This window comes from Molothrus aeneus, chromosome 31 (genome assembly GCF_037042795.1).
Source record: "Molothrus aeneus isolate 106 chromosome 31, BPBGC_Maene_1.0, whole genome shotgun sequence".
NCBI lineage: Eukaryota > Metazoa > Chordata > Aves > Passeriformes > Icteridae > Molothrus > Molothrus aeneus.
The window spans coordinates 2,411,270-2,434,358 of record NC_089676.1 but is presented as its reverse complement, the minus strand read 5'-3'; the positions used below and the strand labels follow the sequence as shown (position 1 = coordinate 2,434,358).

Genomic DNA, 23,089 nt, shown 5'->3' with positions numbered 1-23,089 from the left:
TTTAGTTCCTCATCCCCATTTTTAGCTTCTCGCCCCCATTTTTAGTTCCTCATCCCCATTTTTAGTTTCTGACCCCCATTTTTTAGTTTCTCCTCCCCATTTTTTAGTTTCTCACCCCCATTTTTGAGCTCTCACCCCCATTTTTAGTTTCTCATCCCCATTTTTAGTTTCTCACCCCCATTTATAGTTTCTCATCCCCATTTTTGGGCTCTCACCCCCATTTTTTAGTTTCTCACCCCCATTTTTAGTTTCTCATCCCCATTTTTTAGCTTCTCACCCCCATTTTTAGTTTCTCACCCCCATTTTTAGTTTCTCACCCCCATTTTTAGTTTCTCACCCCCATTTTTAGTTCCTCATCCCCATTTTTAGCTTCTCACCCCCATTTTCAGTTTCTCATCCCCATTTTTAGTTTCTCACCCACATTTTTGAGCTCTCACCCCCATTTTTAGTTTCTCATCCCCATTTTTAGTTTCTCACCCCCATTTTTTGGGGTTCTCACCCCATTTTCTGCCTCCTCTCCCGCAGCCTCCGCAGCTCCAGCAGCAAACTGGCCCAGCTCACCCTGGAACAGATCCTGGAGCACCTGGACAACCTCAGGCTCAACCTCACCAACACCAAGCACAACTGTGGGTCCCTCCCCACACCCTGGGCTGTTCCATTTGGGTCTGGGGTCCCTCCTTGCCCTGACCCTCCCCATTTTCCCCCCAGTTTTCAGCCAGACCCCGATCCTGCAGGCGCTGCAGCACGTCCAGGCCAGCTGCGACGAAGCTCACAAAATGAAGTGAGACCCCCTCCCCACACCTCTCCCTCCCTTCCTGAAGACCCCAGACCCCCCCCGAGCCCCTCTGGTGCCCCCCCAGGTTCTCGGATCTCTTCTCCCTGGCCGAGGAATACGAGGATTCCTCCAGCAAACCCCCCAAGAGCCGCCGCAAGGCCACGGCCCTGGCCAGCCCCCGCAGCCGCAAAAATGCAGCACTACCCCCCAACAACGAGGAGGAGTCTGGCTCCAGCAGCGCCTCGGTGAGACCCCCACCCTCCCCGAGACCCCTCTGAGCTCCCCAAATCCCGTGTGACCCCCCCCCTTCAATGTCCCTGCAGGAGGAGGAGGACACCAAACCCAAACCGGCCAAGAGGAAAAGGAAAGGTTCCTCTGCTGTGGGGTCGGACAGTGACTGAGGGGTGGGACCCCCCCCGGGACTCCTCCCACACCATGGGGACCCCCCCCCCACCACGGGGACCCCCCTCGGGACCCTCCCCACCATGGGGAACCCCCCAGGACCCCCCAGACCGGTGCCAGCAAATCCCCAAGCTCGGGGTCCCCATCACTCCCTTACCCCCCCCTCCCCTCCCTTTTCACCACCTGGGGAGGGGTCGCGCTGCCCCCCCCCACCCCAGGACCCCCCCATTGTTGGTGGGACCCCCCCTCAGGGGACAAGGGGGGCACCCCCAGCCCCATTTTCCTCCAGAAATGTAAATAAAGGGTGGAACTGAGTGGCTGCTCCAGGATGATTTGGGGAGGGGGAGTTGGGGGGTCCTGGGCTGGGGGAGGGGCAGCATTTGGGGAGGGGTCCTGCCCCGCCCCCGGAGCATTTTTAAGTGTTTTTAAGAAAAGCAGCAATAAAAACTTTCCTGTTTTGTACTGAATGGACCCAATTTGTGACATTGGGGGGGGAAGCCGTGTGTTCCTCCCCCCCCCAAAGGGGAGACATGGGGGGACAGGGGAAGGGACAGAGGGGACAATGGGGACAGTGGGGAAGGGACAGAGGGGACAATGGGGAGGACACGGAAGAGGACAAGGGCGGGTGACAATGGGGAGGGGACACAAGGGGGAACAGTGGAGGAGACAATGGGGAAAATTGGGAGGGGACAGAAGGGACAGGGAAGGGGACAGTGGGGGGACGGGGGGGACAGAGGGGACAATGGGGGGTGACAGTGGGGAGCAGACAGAGGGGACAATGGTGGGGGACAGAGGGACAATGTGGGGGTGACAATGGGACGGGGTAATGAGGAGGAGACAATGGGGACAATCAGGGGGACAATGGGGGGTGCCAGCGTGAAGGGGCAGAAGGGAGGGGACAGAGGGGACAGAGGGGACCGCGGGGGGGTTTGGGCTTGGCAGAGGGGTTGGGGGGGCTCAGAGTGGGCGTGTCCAAAGTGGGCGTGGTCAGCGGGCGTGGCCAAGGTTATTCGAATAAAAAATGAATTAAAAATTTAAAAAAAATATTTAAAAATAAATGAAAAATAAAATAAAAACTGTTAAGTGCTGTAAAGTGAAGTGCCAGAAAAGGTGCCGTAAAATTTCCATGAAATGAAGTGCCATAAAACGCGACTGTCGCAAAACTGTCGTAAAATAAAATTAAAATAAACTGAAAGCTTTAAAAATAGAAAAATTGAAAATAAAAATAAATAAAAAATAAAATTCAAAAAATAAAATAAAAAGCTTCAAAAATAGAAAAATTAAAAATAAAAATTAATTAAAAAGAATATTAAAAAAAACCCAAAAGCCTTAAAAATAGAAAAATTAAAAATAAAAATTAAATAAAAAATAAAAAAATTAAATAAAAAGCTTTAAAAATAAAAAATTAAAAATAAAAATTAAATTGAAAAATTTAAAATCTTTAAAAGCAGAAAAATTTTAAATAGAAATTAAATAAAAAAATAAAAAATTAAAAGCCTTAAAAATAGAAAAATTGAAAATTAAAATTAGATTAAAACATTAAAAAATTAAATAAAAAGGTTTAAAAACAGAAAAATTAAAAATAAAAATTAAATAAAAAATTAAAAAAATAAATAAAAAGCTTTAAAATTAAAAAAAATAAAAATAAAAACTAAATTTAAAAAATTAAAAATAAAATAAAAATATTTAAAAATAGAAAAATTAAAAATTAAAATTAAATAAAAAAATAAAAAAATAAAATCTTTAAAAACAGAAAAAAAAATTAAATAAAAAAATTTAAAAATTAAATAAAAAGCTTTAAAAATAGAAAAATTGAAAATTAAAATTAAATTTAAAAATTAAAAAATTAAATAAAAAGCTTTAAAAATAGAAAAATTAAAAATAAAAATTAAATAAAAAAATTAAAAAATTAAATAAAAAGCTTTAAAATTAAAAAAATTAAAAATAAAAATGAAATAAAAAAATTAAAAAAATAAAAATATTTAAAAATAGAAAAATTAAAAATTAAAATTAAATAAAAAAATAAAAAAATAAAATCTTTAAAAACCGAAAAAAAATTAAATAAAAAAATTTAAAAATTAAATAAAAAGCCTTAAAAATAGAAAAATTGAAAATTAAAATTAAATTTAAAAATTAAAAAATTAAATAAAAAGCTTTAAAAATAGAAAAATTAAAAATAAAAATTAAATAAAAAAATTAAAAAATTAAATAAAAAGCTTTAAAATTAAAAAAATTAAAAATAAAAATGAAATAAAAAAATTAAAAAAATAAAAATATTTAAAAATAGAAAAATTAAAAATTAAAATTAAATAAAAAAATAAAAAAATAAAATCTTTAAAAACCGAAAAAAAATTAAATAAAAAAATTTAAAAATTAAATAAAAAGCCTTAAAAATAGAAAAATTGAAAATTAAAATTAAATTTAAAAATTAAAAAATTAAATAAAAAGCTTTAAAAATAGAAAAATTAAAAATAAAAATTAAATAAAAAAATTAAAAAATTAAATAAAAAGCTTTAAAATTAAAAAAATTAAAAATAAAAATGAAATAAAAAAATTAAAAAAAAAAAATATTTAAAAATAGAAAAATTAAAAATTAAAATTAAATAAAAAAAATAAATAAAATCTTTAAAAACAGAAAAAAAATTAAATAAAAAAATTTAAAAATTAAATAAAAAGCCTTAAAAATAGAAAAATTGAAAATTAAAATTAAATTTAAAAATTAAAAAATTAAATAAAAAGCTTTAAAAATAGAAAAATTAAAAATAAAAATTAAATAAAAAATAAAAAATAAATAACTAAAATCTTTAAAAATAGAAAAATAAAAAATAAAAATTAAATAAAAAAATAAAAAAATTAAATAAAAAGCTTTAAAATTAAAAAAATTAAAAATAAAAATTAAATAAAAAAATTAAAAAAAATAAAAATATTTAAAAATAGAAAAATAAAAAATTAAAATTAAATAAAAAAGTAAAAAAATAAAATCTTTAAAAACAGAAAAAAAAATTAAATAAAAAATTTAAAAATTAAATTAAAAGCCTTAAAAATAGAAAAATTGAAAATTAAAATTAAATTTAAAAATTAAAAAATTAAATAAAAAGCTTTAAAAATAGAAAAATTAAAAATAAAAATTAAATAAAAAATAAAAAATAAAAACCTAAAATCTTTAAAAATAGAAAAATTAAAAATAAAAATTACATTAAAAAATTTTAAAATTAAATAAAAAGCTTTAAAATTAAAAAAATTAAAAATAAAACTTAAATAAAAAAATTAAAAATAAAATAAAAATATTTAAAAATAGAAAAATTAAAAAATAAAATTAAATTTAAAAAATAAAAAAATAAAATCTTTAAAAACAGAAAAATTTTAAAAAAATTAAATAAAAAAATTAAAAAATTAAATAAAAAGCCTTAAAAATACAAAAAATTGAAAATTAAAATTAAATTTAAAAATTAAAAAATTAAATAAAAAGCTTTAAAAATAGAAAAGTTAAAAATAAAAATTAAATAAAAAATAAAAAATGAAAAACTAAAATCTTTAAAAATAGAAAAATTAAAAATAAAAATTAAATAAAAAAATTTAAAAATTAAATAAAAAGCTTTAAAATTAAAAAAATTAAAAATAAAACTTAAATAAAAAAATTAAAAATAAAATAAAAATATTTAAAAATAGAAAAATTAAAAAATAAAATTAAATTTAAAAAATTAAAAAAAATCTTTAAAAACAGAAAAATTTTAAAAAAATTAAATAAAAAAATTAAAAAATTAAATAAAAAGCCTTAAAAATACAAAAAATTGAAAATTAAAATTAAATTTAAAAATTAAAAAATTAAATAAAAAGCTTTAAAAATAGAAAAATTAAAAATAAAAATTAAATAAAAAATTAAAAAATTAAATAAAAAGCTTTAAAAATAAAAAAATTAAAAATTAAAATTAAATAAAAAATTAAAAAATAAAATAAAAATATTTAAAAATAGAAAAATTAAAAATTAAAATTAAATTTAAAAAAACCAAAATAAAATAAAAGCTTTAAAAATAAAAAAAATTTAAATAAAAATTAAATTGAAAAAATTTAAAAAAGGCTGTAAAAAGAAAAATAAAAAATAATTTTAAAAAATTTTAAAAAGAAAATTTATTTAAAATTAATCAAAAACAAAATAAACACTGTGAAGTACCGTAAAAGTTCCATAAAAGGTCGTGCTGAAATGCGCGACTGTCGTAAATGTGCCGTAAAACGCGACTGTCGTGAAACTGCCGTAAAGCGCGACTGTCGTAAAAGGTGCCGTAAAGCGCGACTGTCGTGAAAGGGCCGTAAAGCGCGACTGTCGCAGAACTGCCGTAAAGCGCGACTGTCGCAAAAGGTGTCGTAAAGCGCGACTGTCGCAAAACTGCCGTAAAGCGCGACTGTCGCAAAAGGTGCCGTAAAGCGCGACTGTCGTAAATGTGCCGTAAAGCGCGACTGTCGTGAAACTGCCGTAAAGTGCGACTGTCGCAAAAGGTGTCGTAAAGCGCGACTGTCGCGAAACTGCCGTAAAGCGCGACTGTCGCAAAAGGTGTCGTAAAGCGCGACTGTCGTGAAACTGCCGTAAAGTGCGACTGTCGTAAAAGGTGCCGTAAAGCGCGACTGTCGTAAAGGGTGCCGTAAAGCGCGACTGTCGCAAAAGGGGCCGTAAAGCGCGACTGTCGCAAAAGGTGCCGTAAAGCGCGACTGTCGTAAATGTGCCGTAAAGCGCGACTGTCGTGAAACTGCCGTAAAGCGCGACTGTCGTAAAAGGTGCCGTAAAGCGCGACTGTCGCAAAAGGGGCCGTAAAGCGCGACTGTCGCAAAAGGTGCCGTAAAGCGCGACTGTCGTAAAAGAGCCGTAAAGTGCGACTGTCGTAAAAGGGGCCGTAAAGTGCGACTGTCCTGAAAGGTGCCGTAAAGCGCGACTGTCGCAAAAAAAGGGGGGGGACGTAAAGCGCGACTGTCGCAAAAAAAAAAAAGGGGGACATAAATCGCGACTGCCGCAAAACTGCCGTAAAGCCCGACTGTGGTAAACGGCAGTGCTGTAAGGCTCTGGCCGAGGACGCTGCTTCTGCAGCATCGAGGCTGGTGACACACCAGTCTAATAACGGGACAAACTCACTCTGCCCACGACAGAGACCTCTATAAGCAACTAAAGCCTTTCTAAAGTTCCATGCCAAGTCAGTTACCGAAACAGGAGCCAAAAATCCTCTTAGAATGAACTTTATTGAATTTTTCCAATGCTGACCGTTCAGCTGTGTTTACCAGAGACTTTTGGACACAGTTTGTATAAAGCACTTTAATAGTATCTCCCGCGGGGATTTGGCTGCCGGGGAGCTGCTCCCAGCTTGCAGGGCGCTGCTTGAGCTCTGTTTGCCGCACGGGAGATGCCCCCCGCAGCTGCCACGCCGAGCTCCGCTCCTCCTGCGACTCCGCCCCTCGCCGCCGCGAGTCTCCAGCCGGACACGCCCCCCATTTCCCCGTCGGACCCCGCCGCTCCGGTACCCGCGGTCCTGCTCGCCCCTGCCGCCCCGCCCCCGCCCTCGCGGTCCCGACACCCGTCCCCCCGGCCCCGGCCCCTCCCACCGCTCCCGCCATCCCCGCCTTTGCCATCCCGTCGGTCCCGGCTGTCCCGGCTACCGCGGGCCCCGCCCCTCAATCCCGCCCACCGGCGTCCCGCGGCCCCGCCCCCTCCTGCCGCCGCCGCTGCTCCCCCGCCCCGTTACCCGCGAGTGCGGCCGCTCCCGCCCCCCCCACGTCCCCCTCGCCCCCTTTGCCGACCCAGCGGGGCCGGTGCTGGCCCAAGTCCCGTCGCTGCTGCTGCGTCTCTGCAGTTCCCTGCGGCTCTCGGATCTGCGGTGCTGAGCGCTCCTGGCGCGGCCGCGCTGCGTCTTCAGCGCCCCCTGTGCGCGTTGCCGCGGGAAGCTCTGCCCCCCCCCACCCTCGCGTTCCAGTGCACGCCGCACACCCCGAGCCGCCCACGGGCCCCGCGGCAGGGCAAACTTCCCCGGCTGACCCCGTCCCTGCCGGCGTTCCGGCGCAATCCCCCGGTCCCGGCACGGCACCGCTTGCGCTGGGACCGGAGCGCCCCAGCCCGCCCAGCCCCCCCGTGCCGGCGCCGCGGCGTCCGCTCCGGTGGCTGCAGCCTCTGCCGTGCCTGCCGCCGCTCCAGCGCTGCCTCCCGTCCGCGCCGCCCCTGCCCGCCGGGCCGGCAGCCACCCCAGCCCCCAGCGGCTGCACGCCGCGGCCCCCCCGCCGCCTCCCCGCAGCACCTCCCGCCACCCGGGATCATCCCCCGCTGACGAGGCCGCCCCGCCGCCGCCCGTGGCCGCTGTCTCGCTCCTGCCGCCGCCGCTCCATGGCGGGCCGAGCCGCGCCTTCCCCAGCGCGGCCCCCCGCTTCAGAGCTGCTGGATGGCGCGGCTCCGCCGCCTCCTGCAACCACGGACGTCCCGGCGTTCCTTTCCACGGCCGCGGCCGCAGCCCCGGCTCCCGTTTCCGCAGCCCCGCGCCCGCCCGCCATGATGACTGCCCTAGTGACGCAACCCACGCATGCGCAGTTGCTACAACTCCGCACCATCAATATCACTCCGCGCCGCCTCATCCAACCACGGCGCTGCTCCGCCGCCACCCCCCACTGCTTTGGCCGCCGCTTTGGTACAGCGCGGTCCCGGTTCCGAGCCGCTGCGTGCCGCTGTCCGGCCACAGCCGGCATCCCTGTGCCCTGGCACGGCGCTTCCGCCGCCACCGGGTCCGTACACGGCACCACAGCAGGCGAAAACTGCAGCGCCGTGCGTGTATCCTTCCGCGTTCCTAGCTCTGCCGGACCTCTCTCGGCCGCATCACCGAGAGATCCCTCCCCAGCGCGCGCGCGACCCTGCACAACCGACACCTGATATCCCTCCGCGTTTTTGCCTTCCGCACCCCTAACACCGAGTGGGACTACTTTGTGTCATGATTCGTCCGCACACAAACCGGGCAACGAGGCTGGAATATGACAGCTGCTTTAATAAATACAGGACAGACAGAGAATTATTTTGCCCCTGCAAATTCCGACCCTTTGATCCCAACAATAAAAAAAAATTTCGAAAAAGAGCTGTTCCCAAATAGCTCCAGTCCCCCCCCAGTGTTTGGGACAGATTTCTCGACCCAAAATGAGACACACTAAACCCTGAAAATTGGCCAGCATTAATCCCAAATTAGAAAACTCACAGAAATAATTTGATAATTTTCAACTAACAGACTGGGATGAAGTCAGAGGCCAGATTTGCAAGGAAGAAAGTCCAAACCCTTTAGCAATGCCTGTGCCATTCAGCCAGCGAGCCGGCGGTCCCAGAACACAGGTGGCTATCCCACCTCATGAGATGAAAGAATTGCAAAAAGCAATAAGGGACGGTGGCATCTGCTGCCCATATTTTAAGCAGCTGCTGAAAAGCACCCTTGAAGGACAGACAGACACCAAATGGCTGTAAAAATCCTGCTGGTGTAATTCTCACAGCCTCACAATGTATGCTGTGGGAAATCAAGACTGCTCACAGGGGTACAAGCCACTTACAGACTAAGTACCGATGCAGATCTTCGTACCCTTGTCGTGTCTAAGCTGACTGGTGACCCTCCTGATGATCAGAATGATAACTGAGTGAATTTACCCAGAACAGCGTTAGGTGACATTAAAAAGATGGCTCTTTTTGCAAATTCAGTGTGAAAAACGCCAATCGCTTGGTTTTTAAAATGTTAAAAGTTTCATAGTGACAAAATGGTTATAAAAATAGTGATACAATTGGAGTAATAATAATTTGGACAATTTGGATTAGGACAATATGAGACAATAAAAACAAAGAGTTACGGATGTCCGGGTACCTTTTCTGGGCAGCACCAGCCCGAAAAAGGCCCCGCGTTAACAAAGGATTAACCCTTAAAAACAATAACCTATTGCATGTTCATACACCTCATCCATGATGCATAAATTCCATTCAAACACAGGATTCTGTCTGGTCATCATCAATTTCTTCCTCCGAATCCTGACAGCGCCTTTGAGGCAGGAAGAAGTTCGTTTCTCCTGATAATGGAGCAATAAATTCTTTTTCTCTGAAAGATTCAGGTGTCCTGTGGCTGCTATTTTTATAACCTAAAACTATATTTAACACACTACTTAAGAGAATGAAAACAGCATCACTTTCTAACACAACATATATAATAATAATTTGAATATTTGCGAAAAGCCAATCATAAAATACATGCATTTTTGCAAATTCGGCCTGCAGGAAGTTTTGAAAAAACCTATAATCCGATTAGCCAAGACTCCTCTGAACCATTTACCACATTTGTGGACCGGGTGATGCAAGGAGCAGAAAGACAATGTGGTGATGATACAGCTCACCCAATAACGATACGGGACGTTATTGAAAATAATGGCAATGCAGAATGGAAAAGAGTTATCAAAGCCCTGGGAAAAGAAAAACCCACAGTGCCTGAGATGATCGAGGTAACAAAACTGGGAGTCCACAGCAAGTGGCAATTATCCAGGCAAATGAACTTGGAAAAGCTCTAGGAGAAAAAAATTGAAAGGGCTCTTACAGCTCAAACAGCGCGAGCAGCTGCACAGGCGGCACAAGCAGAAGCTTTACCTGTAAAATTTTGATTTTTTTAAATTCAGATTTAGGTGGTTTTGAGGTGAAATTTTGATTTTTTTTTCTTCATTTGAATTTTGGGGGTTTTGAACCAAAATTTCAGGGTTTTGGGGGTGAAATGAAACAGGAAAGCCTTATCAATATGATTGTCTGGCAAAAGATTTTGAGAATATGGAAACTCTAAGTGAGATTGCAATGAAAGCAAGCTTTGAGATCCCTCAGTTACTGAACAGCTGGAAAACAACGCTGTGGCTGCTGAAGGTAAATCCCCTTTTGATGGAACAATCCCTCTGCTTACAGGTCCAAGGGTCAGAGCAGACCCTGCCAGCTCGGCAGAAGGGGCCCAAAGAGGAGTTTTTAGGATTTAAAATGTAACACAGTGTGGTGATGTAGTGATTCTTATAGGCTGTATGGAAATGCTGTAGGATTTGTGTATTGGACTGGATTGGTTAGTGAGAATCAGAATGTTCAACACTGAAGAAGATTTATGGTGTTGTAATGGGAACTTTGCTGTCTTAGCTCTTTCTATGCTCTTGTCTCTTAGCTCTTACCCCTTTTACCTTCTTATGCTCTCTCAGCCTCTCATCCTCTCTCCCCCTCTCTTCTCTCGGGCCTGCTCCAGCTGTGCCTGGCAGCTCCAGCAGGGCCCTGCACCCAGGCCCTGTGCAATGAACCCAAATCCCAAAAATCCCCTGCACTTGGCCCTTTGCAATAAACCCCAAATCCCAAAAATCCCCTGCACTTGGCCCTTTGCAAAAACCCCAAATCCCAAAAATCCCCTGCACCCAGGCCCTGTGCAATGAACCCCAAATCCCAAAAGTCCCCTGCACCCAGGCCCTGTGCAATAAACCCCAAATCCCAAAAATCCCCTGCACCCAGGCCCTTTGCAATGAACCCCAAATCCCAAAAGGCCCCTGCACCCAGGCCCTTTGCAAAAACCCCAAATCCCAAAAATCCCCTGCACCCAGGCCCTTTGCAATGAACCCCAAATCCCAAAAATCCCCTGCACCCAGGCCCTGTGCAATAAACCCCAAATCCCAAAAATCCCCTGCACCCAGGCCCTTTGCAATGAACCCCAAATCCCAAAAGGCCCCTGCACCCAGGCCCTTTGCAAAAACCCCAAATCCCAAAAATCCCCTGCACCCAGGCCCTTTGCAATGAACCCCAAATCCCAAAAATCCCCTGCACCCAGGCCCTGTGCAATGAACCCCAAATCCCAAAAGGCCCCTGCACCCAGGCCCTGTGCAATGAACCCCAAATCCCAAAAATCCCCTGCACCCAGGCCCTTTGCAATGAACCCCAAATCCCAAAAATCCCCTGCACCCAGGCCCTGTGCAATGAACCCCAAATCCCAAAAGGCCCCTGCACCCAGGCCCTGTGCAATGAACCCCAAATCCCAGCAGGGCCCTGCACCCAGGCCCTTTGCAAAAACCCCAAATCCCAGCAGGCCCCTGCACCCAGGCTCTTTGCAATGAACCCCAAATCCCAAAAATCCCCTGCACCCAGGCCCCGTGCAATGAACCCCAAATCCCAAAAATCCCCTGCACCCAGGCCCTTTGCAATAAACCCAAATCCCAAAAATCCCCTGCACTTGGCCCTTTGCAATAAACCCCAAATCCCAAAAATCCCCTGCACCCAGGCCCTTTGCAATGAACCCCAAATCCCAAAAGGCCCCTGCACCCAGGCCCTTTGCAATGAACCCCAAATCCCAAAAATCCCCTGCACCCAGGCCCTTTGCAATGAACCCCAAGTTCCACGCCCTGTGCAATGCAGGGATCTCTCGTCTCCGTGTGTCCCAACCGTGCCACCCCCTGCCACTCCTACAATGGGGACCCCCCCGGGACCCTGCCCACCATGAGGACCCACCCCGGGACCTACCCTGTTATGGGGAACCCCTCGGGACCCCCCTTTCCATGGGGAACCCCCCAGGACCCCCCAGACCGGTGCCAGCAAATCCCCAAGCTCGGGGTCCCCATCACTCCCTTACCCCCCCCTCCCCTCCCTTTTCACCACCTGGGGAGGGGTCGCGCTGCCCCCCCCCACCCCAGGACCCCCCCATTGTTGGTGGGACCCCCCCTCAGGGGACAAGGGGGGCACCCCCAGCCCCATTTTCCTCCAGAAATGTAAATAAAGGGTGGAACCGAGTGGCTGCTCCAGGATGATTTGGGGAGGGGGAGTTGGGGGGTCCTGCCCCCCCGCCACGAGCGTTTTTAAGAAAAGCAGCAATAAAAACTTTCCTGTTTCGTACCGAACGGCCCCGATTTGTGACACGGCGGGGGCGGGGGTCGTGTGTCCCTTCCCCTCAAAAGGGGTGACAGGGATGGGACTCGGTGGGACCACGGGGACGGTGACACTGTCACAGCCCCCAGTGGTGACACTGCCACCCCCCCAGCAATGGTGACACTGTCACAGCCCCCAGTGGTGACACTGCCAGCCCCCCCCGGGACAGGGGGAATCTGGGACACGGAGGGAGCGGGGAGGCCCCGGAGGGGGGACAGGGGAGGGACAGAGGCGACAATGGGAGGGGACAGGAGAGAGTGGGGAGGGGACAATGGGGAGGAAGGACCAGGGGAGGGGACAATGGGGAAAATGGGGGGGACAGAAGGGGGGACAGAGGGGACAATGAGGAGGGGACAGAGGGGAGGGGAAAATGGGGAGGTGACAATGGGGGTGGGACAGAGGGACCAGGGGAGGGGACAGTGGGGACAATGGGCGGGGTGACGATGGGGGGGGAGAGAGGGGACAGAGAGGGGGACAATGGGGAGGGGACATTGAGGAGGGGACATTGAGGAGGGGACATTGAGGAGGGGACAGAGGTGACGCGGTGTGGGGGGCGGGGTTGGGCTTGGCAGAGGGGTCGGGAATGGGGGGGGTGGGCTCAGACCGGGCGCGTCCAAAGTGGGCGCGGTCGGTGGGCGTGGCCAAGGTGGGCGTGTCCGCCCCGCCCCCGAGGCGGGCGCGGGCGATGGCGCTGGCGGCGGCGCTGGGGGCGCTGGGGGCTCTTGGGGGGCTCCTGGGGGGGCTCCTGGGGGCGCTGGCTCTGGGGGGGCTCCCGGGGGCTCCCGGCCCCGCTCTGGGGGCGCTGCTGGCGGCTCTGGGGGCGCTGCTGGCGCTGCAGCGGCTCCTCCGGCCGCACCTCTGGGCCGACCTGGCGTTCGCGCTGCGGGCGCTGCGGGTGCGGCGGCGGGCGCGGGGCGGCCCCGGGGGCTGCGTGGCCTCCCGGTTCCTGCGGGCGGCCCGGGCGGCCCCGGCTCGGCCGTTCCTGCGGGGCCGGCACGGAGCGGAGCCGCTGGGGCGGGCGGCGCGGAGCGTGGCGCGGGTGGCGAACGCGCTGCGGGCGCTGCGGGCCCCGCCGCGGCCCGGGGACACCGTGGGGCTCCTGGTGGGCAACGAGCCCCGATTCGTGTGGGGCTGGTTCGGGCTGGCGGCGCTCGGAGCCCGCCCGGCCTTCCTGGGCACGGCGCTGCGCCCCGCGGGGCTCCGGCACTGCCTGAGAGGCTGCGGGGCGAGGGCGCTGCTGGTGGCGGACGGTGAGAACCGGGGACACCGGGGGATAGCGGGGGGGACAGCGGGAAACGTGCGGGGAAAAGGGCCCGGAGGAAGCGGGGGGACACCGGGGGGACCGAGGGATAACGGGGGGACCGGGAGGGGACCGAGGAACGGAGGGGGAAAGGCACCGGGAAAACCGGGGAGGACCGGGGGAAAACGGGGACCACGGAGTGCGAAGATCCCGGGGTATAACGGGGACAGAGCCGGGATCCCGGGGATCCCGGGGGATGAGAGGACCGGGAACCGGAGTGGGACATGGGGAGTAAAGAACGGGGACGAAGGGGACAAGGAGTGGGTGGCCCCGGGGATGGGGTGGTGGCACTGGTGATGCGGTGGTGGCCCCGGGGATGGGGTGGTGGCACTGGGGATGGGGTGGAGGCCCCGGGGATGGGGTGGTGGCCCCGGGGATGCGGTGGTGGCCCCGGGGATGGGGTGGTGGCACTGGGGATGGGGTGGTGGCACTGGGGATGGCACTGGGGATGCGGTGGTGGCACTGGGGATGGGGTGGTGGCCCCGGGGATGCGGTGGTGGCCCCGGGGATGGGGTGGTGGCCTCGGGGATGCGGTGGTGGCACTGGGGATGGCACTGGGGATGGGGTGGTGGCACTGGGGATGGCACTGGGGATGCGGTGGTGGCCCCGGGGATGGGGTGGTGGCCCCGGGGATGCGGTGGTGGCCCCGGGGCCAGCCGGGCGGTCCCCACACGGTTCCGTCCCCCCCAGACCTGTTCGGCTCGGTGGAGCCGCTCCTGCCCAGCCTGCGGGAGGACGGGGTCGCCGTGTGGGTGCTGGGAGCGGGGCCGTACCCGGAGGGCGTCGTGGCGCTGCAGGAGCTGCTGGACGCGGCCTCCGAGGAGCTGCAGCCCGAGGAGGTTTGGGAGCCCGAGGACATGAACGACACCTGCCTCTACATCTTCACCTCGGGCACCACCGGTGCGGCCGGCACCGGGAACCGGGAGGGGCCGGCTCTGGCTGAGCCGAGGGGGGGCTCAATTCTTGTTTTCCCCTCCCAGGCCTCCCCAAAGCCGCCCGCGTGTCCCACCTCAAGGCCATCATGTGCCTGAGCTTCTACGAGCTGGTGGGAGCCTCCAGCAAGGACGTGGTGTACCTGGCACTGCCCCTCTACCACATGGCCGGGTCCCTGCTGGGCATCGTGGGCTGCCTGGGCATCGGTGAGCGGCGATGGGCGTCCCGGGACTGCTTTTGGGGGGTGTTTTGGGGCTGATCTCCCCCCCTCGCCCCGTTCCCATGCCGCAGGAGCCACGTGTGTGCTGAAGGAGAAGTTCTCGGCCAGCCACTTTTGGGAGGATTGCCGCGCCGAGGGCGTCACGGTGTTCCAGTACATCGGGGAGCTCTGCCGGTACCTGGTGAACCAGCCCCAGGTAGGGCGGGGGGCGGCACGGGGGTCCCGGGGCCTCTCCTGGAGCTGGGGGGGGGGGTCCCGGGGGTCCCCCCGAGCTGACGGTGGCCCTGGATTGTGGGGGGGGGGGGGGTCCTGAGGGCACCCCCGGAGATGGGGGGGGGGTCTCGGGCCGGGGAAGGGGCCTTGGAGGCTCCCCCAGAGCTGAGGGTGGCCCCAGGCCGGGCTGGGGGCGTTCCCGGAGCTGGGGCGGGGGGTCCCAGGGACTCCCCCAGAGCTGACGGTGACCCTGGAGCTGGGGGGTCCTGGGGGGCTCTCCCGGAGCTGGGGGGGGGGGGGGGGGATCCCTGAGGGTTCCCCGGAGCTGGGGGGATCCCGGGCTGGGGAGGGTCCTGAGGGTCCCCCCGAGCTGACGGCGGCCCCGGTCTGGGCTGGGAAGGGTCCCGGGGCTGTCCCGGGGGTGTCCCCGAGGTCCCCCCGAGCTGACGGCGGCCCCGGGCTGGGCTGGGAAGGGTCCCGGGGCTGTCCCGGGGTCCCCCCCAGCTGACGGCGGCCCCGGGCTGGGCTGAGGGATCCCGGGGCTGTCCCGGGGCTGTCCCGGGGTCCCCCCCAGCTGACGGCGGCCCCGCAGCGGCCCGGGGAGCGGCAGCACGGGCTCCGGCTGGCCGTGGGCAGCGGGCTCCGGCCCGACGTGTGGCGGAGCTTCCAGCGGCGCTTCGGGCCCGTGCGGATCGTGGAGACCTACGGGATGAGCGAGGGCAACGTGACCCTGTTCAACTACACCGGCACCCCCGGCGCCGTGGGCCGATGCAGCTTCATCTACAAGGTCTGCGGGAAAATACGGTTGTGGAAAGGTTTATTTTTTTTTTTTAAGTAAATATATAAATATATTTGTGTATTTTTTGTTGTGAGATGCGACTAGAAATAAAGTAGGGTTTAGGTTGGGAATCAAGGAAAAAAAAGTTTATTAAGTTATAGTAATTAATACTTAATTAACCTTATTAGTAGTTATTAATAATTCTTATTATTTAATTATCTATTTAATGACATAATTATTAAGTAACCTTATTACTAAGGTTATTTAACTATTATTAATAATTCATTATGTATTGATATTTATATATTATATACATACGTATAATAGATATACATATTATATAAATATGTATATTATATATGCATTTGTATATTATATATGCATATGTATATTATATATACATGTTTATATTATATATACATATATGTATATACAATATATATAAAACCTAAAATTAATACTATATATATGCAGTATTAATTTTATACATATATATAATATATATATAATATTTAGGTTAGGAATAAAGGGGAAAAAAAAGTTTATTATTTTACATTCATTAATAATTAATTAACCTTATTCGTTATTAATAAATAATTATTTAATTATCTATTTAATGACATTAATTAACCTCATTACTAAGGTTAATTAACTATTAATTAATCAATAATTAATTATTTATTAATATCTATATCATTTAAATTTCTATAATTTAAATATAATTTATATAATTTAAATATAATTTATATAAAAACTATATTATATTTATATATAATAAATATAACTATTACAATTTATATTTATTTTATTTCTATTTTTACTTACATTTGAATTTTATTTATATTCATTTCTAATTTCGTGACCCCAGTCCCCCTCAAATCCACTTTTTCATGAACCAACCACCAGAACCAACCACTCCTCATTGGCCACGCCAAAATTCAGACCTGAGCGCTCTTTGCTTCGGCCACAACCTCCCAAAATTCTGATTTCCCGATCGGTGCTGCCCCCCCTGCCCCTCTCCCCAGCTCTTCTCCCCGTTCGAGGTCGTTCGCTACGACGTCGCCGCCGGAGCTCCAGAACGGGACCGGAACGGGCGCTGCATCCGCGCCAGGACGGGTGAGGAGCGGGCGCGGGGGCACCGGGGCCGCCGTGGTTTATTTAAACCATGGTGGATCTTGAGCTGGAACTGACAGCCAAACGCTCTGGCAGTTTAGAGTTAGAAAGCCAATGTTTATTGCAGGGTAACTCCCCCCAAAATCCTCTAAATCCCTTAAAATTTGTGTTTCACCATCCCCTCAGCTGAGACAGGGCCCTGGTGACGCCCTAATTTTAATTAACTCCAATAAACTTATCTCTAAAATCTCAGCCCCTCTAAAAATCTCTACATTCCTTAAAATCTCTAAATCCCTTAAAATCTCTAAATTCCTTAAAATCTCTACATTCCTTAAAATCTCTACATTCCTTAAATTTTTCGCCTCACTGTCCCCATCCCCACGGGTGAGACGGGGCTGCTGTGGCTTCCCGGACGCAGTTCTGGGCTATTTTTAATTAACTCAAATAAAGCGAAAATCTCAGCTCCTCTAAAATCTCTTAAATTCCTTAAAATCTCTTAAATTCTCTAAAATCTTTAAATTCCTTCAAGGTTTGGCTCGCTGTCCCCATCCCCATCCCTGTCCCCATCCCCTCAGGTGACATGGGGCTGCTGATCACCCCAGTGAGCCCCGGTTAAAACAATTAAAGTAGCCGTCCCTGGGCTGTTTTAATTAACTCCAAATTCTCTGAATTCCTTAAATTTTGTGTCTCAGGTGAGACGGGGCTCCTGATCGCGCCGGTGACCCCCAGGACGCCGTTCCTGGGCTACGCGGGCAGCCGGGAGCTCTCGGAGCAGAAATTGCTCCGCGGGGTTTTCGCCGAGGGCGATGAATTCTTCAACACCGGGGACCTGGTGGAGCAGGACCGGGAGCAGTTCGTGCGCTTCCGGGACCGCACCGGGGACACCTTCAGGTGCCCGGGACACCCTGGGGTGGGGACACCCCCAGGGACACCCCCAGGGACTGGGGACACCCCCGGGGACACCCCAGAGCTCCCTGGGATGGGGAGACCCCCCAGAGACACCCCCGGGATGGGGAGACCCCCAGGGACAGCCCCAGAGACACCCCCGGGATAGGGAGACCCCCAGGGACACCCCCAGGGATTGGGGAGACCCCCAGGTATACCCCCAGAGCTCCCTGGGATGGGGAGACCCCCAGGGACACCCCCAGGGACTGGGGAGACCCCCGAGGACACCCCCAGAGCCCCTCCCAGGATGGGGAGACCCCCAGGGACACCTCCAGAGCCCCCCAGGATGGGGAGACCCCCAGGGACACCCCTGGGATGGGGAGACCCCCAGGGACACCCCCAGGGATTGGTGAGACCCCCAGGGACAGCCCAGAGCCCCTCCCAGAATGGGGAGACCCCCAGGGACACCCTTGGGGTGCGGACACCCCCAGAGCCCCCCCGGGATGGGGAGACCCCCCCAGAGCCCCCTGCCCACGATGGGGACACCCCCAGAGCCCCCTGTGGGACAGGGACACCCCCAGAGCCGCCCCCTCACAATGGGGACACCCCCAGAGCCCCCTCCTTGCATGCCCAGGGGATCTCAGCCCTGTGGAATGTTCTGGGGGGTCCCGGGGGGTGCTCGGGGGTCCCCATTAAACATCTTTTGGGGTTTGGGGGGGGGTCTCTACCTGGTTTCCCCCAGGTGGAAAGGTGAGAACGTGGCCACCACCGAGGTGACCGAGGCGCTGCTGGCCCACGAGTCCCTGCAGGACGCCACCGTCTACGGGGTCACCGTGCCAGGTACGGCCGCCACCCCCATCCCTGCAGTGTCCCCAATGTCCCCCAATGTCCCCCAATGTCCCCAAATGTCCCCAGTGTCCCCAAATGTCCCCAAATGTCCCCAAATGTCCCCAAATGTCCCCAATGTCTGCCAATGTCCCCAAATGTCCCCAATGTCCCAAATGTCCCCAATGTCCCCAAATGTCCCCAAATGTCCCCAATGTCCCCAATGTCCCCAATGTCCCCAATGTCCCCAAATGTCCCCGATGTCCCCAGTGTCCCCAAATGTCCCCAATGTCCCCAAATGTCCCCAAATGTCCCCGATGTCCCCTCCTCTCCAGGACACGAGGGCCGGGCCGGGATGGCCGCTCTCGTTCTCCGCCCCGGCCGCTCCCTGGACGGCCCCGGGCTCTACCGGCACCTGGAGCAGCTCCTGCCGCCCTACGCACGGCCCCGATTCCTGCGGCTGCGGGTACCGGGGGGACCGGGGGGTCCCGGAGGGTCCTGGGGGGTGCTCGGGGGACCTGGAGGGTCCTGGGGGGTCCTGGGAGGGGACCAGGGGGTACTCGGGGGGTGCTCAGGGGGTACCGGGGGTGCTCAGAGGTCCTGGGGGTGCTCGGGGGTCCCAGGGGTCCCAGGGGGTGCTCATGGGGTGCTCGGGGGTCCTGGGGGTGCTCAGGGGGTGCTCAGGGGGTGCTCGGGGGTCCTGGGGGTGCTCAGGGGGTGCTCGGGGGTCCCAGGGGTCCCGGGTGGTGCTCAGCAGTCCCAGGAAGTGCGTGAGGGGTCCCGAGGGTGCTCGGGGGGTGCTCGGGGCTCCTTGGGGGTGCTGGGGGTCCCAGGGGGTGCTCGGGGGTCCCGGGCCGTGCTCAGGGGTCCCCAAGGGAGGGTCCCAGCGCCGCCGCTGTCCCCAGGAGGGGCTGGACATGACCGAGACCTTCAAGCAGCAGAAGGTGCGGCTGGCGCGGGACGGCTGCGACCCCGCGCAGGTGCCGGAGCCGCTGTTCGTGCTGGACGAGGCCGCCCGAGCCTTCGTCCCGCTGGACCCCGAGCGCTGGCAGCGCCTCCAGGACGGCCGGATCCGGATCTGAGCCGCGGGGCGGGGGTCCCGTGTCTGTCCCGGGGGTCCCCGTGTCCATTCTGGGGTCCCCGTGTCCATTTTGGGGTCCCCGTGTCCATTTCTGGGGTCTCCGTGTCCGTCCTGGGGGTCCCCGTGTCCATTTTGGGGTCCCCGTGTCCATTTCTGGGGTCCCCGTGTCCCTCCCGGGAGTTCCCGTGTCCATTTTTGGGGGTCCCCGTGTCCATTTCTGGGGTCCCCGTGTCCATTTTTGGGTCCCATTGTCAATTTTGAGGGTCCCCGTGTCCATTTTTGGGGTCCCCGTGTCCATTTCTGGGGTCTCCGTGTCTGTCCTGGGGGTCCCCGTGTCCCTCCCGGGAGTTCCCGTGTCATTTTTGGGGGTCCCCGTGTCCATTTCTGGGGTCCCCGTGTCCATTTTTGGGGGTCCCCGTGTCCATTTCTGGGGTTCCCATCTCCGTCCTGGGGGTCCCCGTGTCCATTTTTGGGGGTCCCCGTGTCCATTTTGGGGTCCCATTGTCAATTTTGGGGGTCCCCGTCTCCATTTCTGGGGTCCCCGTGTCCATCCCAGGGGTCCCTGTGTCCGTCCAGGGGTCCCCGTATCCATTTTTGGGGGTCCCCGTGTCCATCCCAGGGGTCCCAAAATCCATCCTGGGGGTCCCAAAATCCATTCCTGTCCCCTCCCTGTCCCCTCCCTGTCCCCCCCCAGCCACCGGTGCCTTCTTCCCCCCCCGGGGGCTCTTTGTACACAAAATTCCCCATTTTGGGGTCTTTTTTTAGCAAATAAAATTCCTTTTGTAGCAAATCTGGTCCCTGTCACCCCCAAATCGGGGACAGGGACACCGAAATTTGTGTCCCCATGTCCTGGGGGTTTTTTTGGGGGGGCCCCATCTGGATTTGGGGGTCCCCCCCCCCTAATTTGCCACCCCAGCAAATGATTCTTCTCTTAATTAAATAATTGTTACAAAAGGCTGAAGTTTTAATTCATTTTATTTTTAAGCCTTTCTCCAAAAATTGGGGGATCCTCACCCTCATCCCCTCCCACACTTTGCCCCGAGCTCAAACCCGATGGAAAAGAGGGAAAAATGGGGAAAATCCCTTAAATTTGTGCAAAAAAAGCCCCATTTTCACCCGCCCCCGCCCCAAGACAGAAACTGGGGTCTCAAATCCTGCAAATTTGGGCTGAAATCGTCCAAATTTGGACCAAACCTGACAGATCAGGGGCCAAAATCCCCAAAGTGGTGCCTGAAAGATGGAAATGGGAATGAAAATCCTGCAGATGGGGCTGAAAGCCCAAAAATGGGGATTAAATTCGGCAATTCTGGGGCCGAATCCAGGAACCGGGCACTGAAATTCTGCAGATTGGGATCAGAATTCCAAACACAGAAATTGGGCCCAAAATGCTGGAAACTGGGACCAAAACCCCACAATTCTGGACTGAAACTGGGCCTAAAATCCTCTTTTTATTTTCTGAAACTCGAGCTGGGCTGAAATCCTGGGAATTTTACTGAAATCCCCAAATTTGGCCAGGAAATAAAAAACCTCGGTGTGAAATCCTGAAAACTGGGAGTGGAACCCAAGGGTTCGGGCTGAAATGCTGGAATTTTGGGCTGAAATCCCAGAAATTTTACCAAGAGCAGAACCCAATGGTTTGGGGCAGAAATCCTGGATTTTTGGGCTGAAATGCTGGAACTTTTGGGCTGAAATCCTGGAATTCCGGGCTAAAATAATGGATTTTTGGGCGGAAATCCTGAAATTTCAGGCTGAAATCCTGAATTTTTTTTTTCCTGTAATCCTGGAATTTTTGGGGCTGAAATGCTGGAATTTCGTGCTGAAATCATGGATATTTTTTTCTGAAATCCTGGAATCTTTGGAGCTGAAATCCAGGATTTTTTGGGCTGAAATAATGGATTTTTTGGGGCTGAAATCCTGGAATTTTTGGGACTGAAACCCTGGATTTTTTTTTTTTTTTTGCTAAAATCCTGGAATTTCGGGCTAAAATCCTGGAAATTTTTTTTGCTAAAATCCTGGAATTTTGGGCTAAAATACTGGAATTTTTATTTTGCTAAAATCCTGGAATTTCGGGCTAAAATCACGGATTTTCGGGCTGAAATCCCGGAATTTTCTTTTGCTAAAATCCCGGAATTTTGGGCTAAAATAATGGATTTTCAGGCTGAAATCCTGGATTTTTTTTTTTGCTAAAATCCTGGAATTTTGGGCTGAAATCCCGGAATTTTCTTTTGCTAAAATCCTGGAATTTCGGGCTAAAATCCTGGAATTTTTATTTTGCTAAATCCTGGAATTTTGGGCTAAAATCCCGGAATTTCGGGCTAAAATCACGGGTTTTTGGGCTAAAATCCTGGAATTTTTGCTAAAATCTGGCATTTCGGGCTGAAATCACGGGTTTTCGGACTGAAATCCTGGAATTTTCTTTTGCTAAAATCCTGGAATTTTGGGCTAAAATCCTGGAATTTTCTTTTGCTAAAATCCTGGAATTTCGGGCTAAAATCACGGGTGTTCGGGCTGAAATGCCGGGGTTTTGGCTTGAAATCCCGGAATTTTGGGCTAAAATCTGGCATTTCGGGCTGAAATCCCGGAATTTTCTTTTGCTAAAATCCTGGAATTTCGGGCTAAAATCCTGGAATTTTCTTTTGCTAAAATCCTGGAATTTCGGGCTAAAATCCTGGAATTTTCTTTTGCTAAAATCTGGCATTTCGGGCTGAAATCCCGGGTTTTCGGGCTGAAATGCCGGGGTTTTGGGCTGAAATCCCGGGTTTTCGGGCTGAAATCCTGGGGTTTTGGGTCCAACCCCCCCAGTCTCACCCCCCTCGCCCCCTCCCCAAATTCCCCCCCCGTTTCCCTCCCCTGGGGTTCCTGGGCGCAGGAAGAGGCGCAGCCGGGGTCCTTGGAGCCGTGTATTGTCGGGAAGCCAATCCAGAATAAAAACAGTGCAAATACAGGAACAGGGATCTGGGCCCCCCCGGGGGTCCCGGTGCCGCCCCGTGTGAAAGGCACAGAATCGGGGGGTGGGGCCCTGAGCCCGGAGCCCCCCGGCCCCCCCCCCTCGCACGGTTCATGTCACACACACGAGGTCACACGACACGGACGTGACACTTCCACAACACCAGGCGGGTCCTTCCCGGCGCCTTCCCGGGACTTTTTTGCCGTTTTTTTTTTTTTTTCCGTTATTTTTTTGTCTTTTTTTTTTTTTTTTTTTTTCTACACAATGTACAGGTTTGGTTGTGGTTTTTTTTTTTTTTTTTTTTTTCTGTTGTTATTTCTGCTTTTTTTTTTGTGTGGATTTTTTTTTTTTTGGCGGATTTTTTTTTTTTTTTGACCTTTTTTTGTCTCTTTTTTTTTGCCTTTTTTTTTTTTTTTTTTTTTTTAATGTGTCAAGAAACAGCTCAAGTTTTATATACACGGATGAGTCCTGGTTATATCGGCAGCGAGAGCGGAAGCAAACGGGGGGCGGGATTGGGGGGGGATTTTGGGTGGGAATTCGGGATGGGAAATGGGAAATGCCTTTGGAGGAACCAAAACAAAAAAAACCACCCCCCCCTCCCCCAAAAAACAGAAACCCCAAAAAAGCATTTTCACAAGCGGATCTACCCCTAGCCGGAAAAAAAGCGGGAAAAATCCTCAAAGTTTGGAGCTGGGAGGGGAAGGGGGG

At 50.4% G+C, this 23,089-nt stretch overlaps 2 protein-coding genes across 2 annotated transcripts in view; both read left to right on the top strand.

The window, feature by feature from the left end:
• The window catches only part of INTS3 (integrator complex subunit 3), a 32,637-nt gene extending 30,998 nt beyond the window's left edge, over positions 1–1,639 (top strand). Inside the window, exons 27-30 of the mRNA XM_066568261.1 lie at positions 526–626; positions 709–781; positions 861–1,020; positions 1,099–1,639. Coding sequence (XP_066424358.1) covers positions 526–626; positions 709–781; positions 861–1,020; positions 1,099–1,176 — 412 coding nt within the window. The 3' untranslated portion in view covers positions 1,177–1,639. The remainder of the gene's footprint in view (positions 1–525; positions 627–708; positions 782–860; positions 1,021–1,098) is intronic.
• Positions 1,640–12,669: 11,030 nt separating this feature from the next.
• On the top strand, positions 12,670–20,391 carry SLC27A3 (solute carrier family 27 member 3). The gene is made up of 10 exons (XM_066567970.1): positions 12,670–13,336; positions 14,077–14,286; positions 14,367–14,525; positions 14,611–14,735; positions 15,345–15,539; positions 16,556–16,646; positions 17,336–17,534; positions 18,271–18,368; positions 18,689–18,819; positions 19,259–20,391. Exons 1-10 carry the CDS (start codon positions 12,670–12,672, stop codon positions 19,433–19,435), a joined length of 2,052 nt encoding a protein of 683 aa, XP_066424067.1. The 3' UTR covers positions 19,436–20,391.
• Positions 20,392–23,089: the final 2,698 nt, after the last annotated feature.

What these genes read in the sequence shown, in the direction of transcription:
- SLC27A3 (XM_066567970.1), top strand. Translation starts at nt 12,670, where the DNA reads ATGGGGGGGGTGGGCTCAGACCGGGCGCGTCCAAAGTGGGCGCGGTCG. An exon ending in CGCACCGGGGACACCTTCAG is followed by an intron (nt 17,535 to 18,270) that starts GTGCCCGGGACA and finishes GGTTTCCCCCAG; the next exon opens with GTGGAAAGGTGAGAACGTGG. An exon ending in CCCGATTCCTGCGGCTGCGG is followed by an intron (nt 18,820 to 19,258) that starts GTACCGGGGGGA and finishes CGCTGTCCCCAG; the next exon opens with GAGGGGCTGGACATGACCGA.